This window comes from Monoraphidium neglectum (assembly GCF_000611645.1).
Source record: "Monoraphidium neglectum strain SAG 48.87 unplaced genomic scaffold scaffold06383, whole genome shotgun sequence".
Taxonomy (NCBI): Eukaryota; Viridiplantae; Chlorophyta; class Chlorophyceae; order Sphaeropleales; family Selenastraceae; genus Monoraphidium; species Monoraphidium neglectum.
In genome coordinates, this window is record NW_014007257.1 from 1 (window position 1) to 2280 (window position 2280).

The 2280-nt window shown below is 60.7% G+C and overlaps 1 protein-coding gene across 1 annotated transcript; it reads left to right on the top strand.

Annotated features, from left to right (window-relative positions):
* Positions 1 to 80: 80 nt before the first annotated feature.
* On the top strand, positions 81 to 281 carry MNEG_16453 (hypothetical protein; the record flags this gene model as incomplete). The annotated part of the gene is made up of 1 exon (XM_014035077.1): positions 81 to 281. The coding sequence occupies one exon, from the start codon at positions 81 to 83 to the stop codon at positions 279 to 281; it is 201 nt and encodes a 66-aa protein (XP_013890531.1).
* Positions 282 to 2280: the final 1999 nt, after the last annotated feature.

The following is a 2280-nucleotide window of genomic DNA, read 5'->3' on the forward strand; positions in this document are numbered from 1 at the left end:
TGATCATCGAGACCAACAAGAGCACCGAGCGCCTGTTCCCGGCGGTGCCGGACGTGGAGCACCCCGAGTTCTTCACGCGCATGGACCGCCTGGTGGCACTCAACGCCAAGCTCACCGCCATCGCCAAGGGCGGCCTGCCCAAGCCGCTGCAGAGCCTGGCGCGCCTGCCCCTGCTGGAGCGCATGGTGGCGGAGATGGCCCAGATATTCCTCATGGCGCCCAAGGACACCGGCAGCGTGGACCTGCTCACGCCGGAGCAGCAGGCCAACGTGGTCTACTGAGTGCGCCGCGAGGCGGCGGCGGCGGTGGCGACAGCGGGGGCGGCGGCGGTTGCCGGCGTCTGCACCTCCCACCGTTATCCCCTGTGTGCCTGTCTGCCAGGTGTGTGCTCTTGGTACCTGATAATGCACATGCTTTTGTTTCCATATCCCATTGCATTTGGTGCTGCAATTCATGTTCAAGGCGGGGCCCACAGCTCCTTCTGATCACAGCTTGCACATGGCAGTTTGGTTGCCTTGCCTCCCTGCATAATAGGCTGGCTCTCGGGCTTGCCCGGCAATTCAGCAGGTGGTACTGACCTTTCCACCACAAACTTGACTGCACTGCTCCATGCTACAATGTGCACGACTTGATTTCCCACCTGCTGTTCTTGTTGTGAAGCCCCCCTCAATCATTGGAGCACCAGAACTGTTGGTGCCGAGTGCTGTTGTGTTGTAGGCGTGTGCGTTGTTCAATTCTTTTCACCTGGTCACCTCATCTATCTATCACCTGGTCGACCCCCTCACCGAGGCGTCGATCCCCTCACCTGGGCGTGCAAAACTTTCTTCTGCAGGGTGTAAATGTACAAACTTCCCAGCGAGCCCCACCAGCAGCAGCTCAGCTCACAGAAGGCAGCATCGATTGACAAAGTGCACGATGCAGTAGTACAGGCGTATCACGCCGATGCATGCATGAGCTTCTCGCCTAAAGTCTGAGGTGCGACCACCAGAAGAGCCAAGCGGCAAGTGGGTAGATTTGCCATCAGAGCCTCAATGGCAGCATGTATGAAAGTGCTAATCATGGCACACACCATCACAGCTACAGCACCGTTCGTCAGCTGTGCCAATCCCAGGCAAGCGCGCCTGCCACCTCACCTCGAGTGCCCCATCTGTCCACGGCCGCAAACCGGCCATCCACACACGCGCGTACAGCTTCTCAACACCACCGACGGCGGCGCGGTTGCGGAGCGGTCAACGAGGACAAGCCTGGTGATGCCTGATATTCACCGTGCGATAAGGGTGATGCAGGCCTTGGCGGCGTGCATGTGGCCGGCGCTTCCATTGTGGGCTTCCTGCAGTTCTTGGTGGGTTGAGCACACGTGTGGGCAGCACTGGACAGCCAGAACAACCTCATTTAGGCTGCAAGTTGTGTTGTTACAAATCTACACCGGTACATTTGGACTCATATTATACATTATACCGTACCGTACAGTCGCTTTTCACACCTTGCTTTCTTGGCACAACCTTCAAACCTGTCAGCGCGCGGTCTAAGCATGATTGCATCGCGCCCTCTCATCCATGGGTGTGCTAACAAGCAGCACCGTGGGCTGCCCGTCGCGCGGGGCACGGTGACGCCTCGCATGTCGAGAAAGGTCGTCGTTCGCGCGGAGGCCGGCAACGAGGGGCAGGAGTATGGTTTGGTGAGTGATGTCATGTTGTCTCACGCGTGCTCTGTGCTGTGCCAAACCTCCTGTCAGCTGCATGCATGCGCACAGGTAGTGGCGCGCTGCGCTCCGCTGGTTGCGCAAGCCGCTCTGCGCCAGTGCAATGCGCTGTCTAATCACTAGCATGGCCCAATGCGGCTGCGGCGTAGCATGCATATGCTTCTTGAGCACGCACGTTGCAACCGTGGTGACTCTGCAGTTGAATAATTGAAGCCATTGCGCACGCCTCGCGGCGCTGCATCCGCAGGCGCCCGCCAAGCCCAAGACGCCGTATGGTGAGATGCTGCAGTACTACCTCAAGATGCAGCCACAGCTGTTCAGTACCGCGGTGGAGCAGCAGCTGCAGCGTCTCAAGGAGGAGCGCGACGCCAAGGCGGGCGCGGCTGCCGCAGGCCCCGACGCGGCCGCCGCTGCACCCCCGCCGCCAGGCGCGGTGACGCCGCACCCGGAGGTTGCGGGCGACGAGGCGGGCGCCCAGGGTCCTGGTGGCGGCCTGTCGTCCGGCGACATGGTGCTGTACCACCGTATGGAGGAGGTGCGGGCGCGCGAGGTGCGGGCTACCCTGGAGGACCTGATGT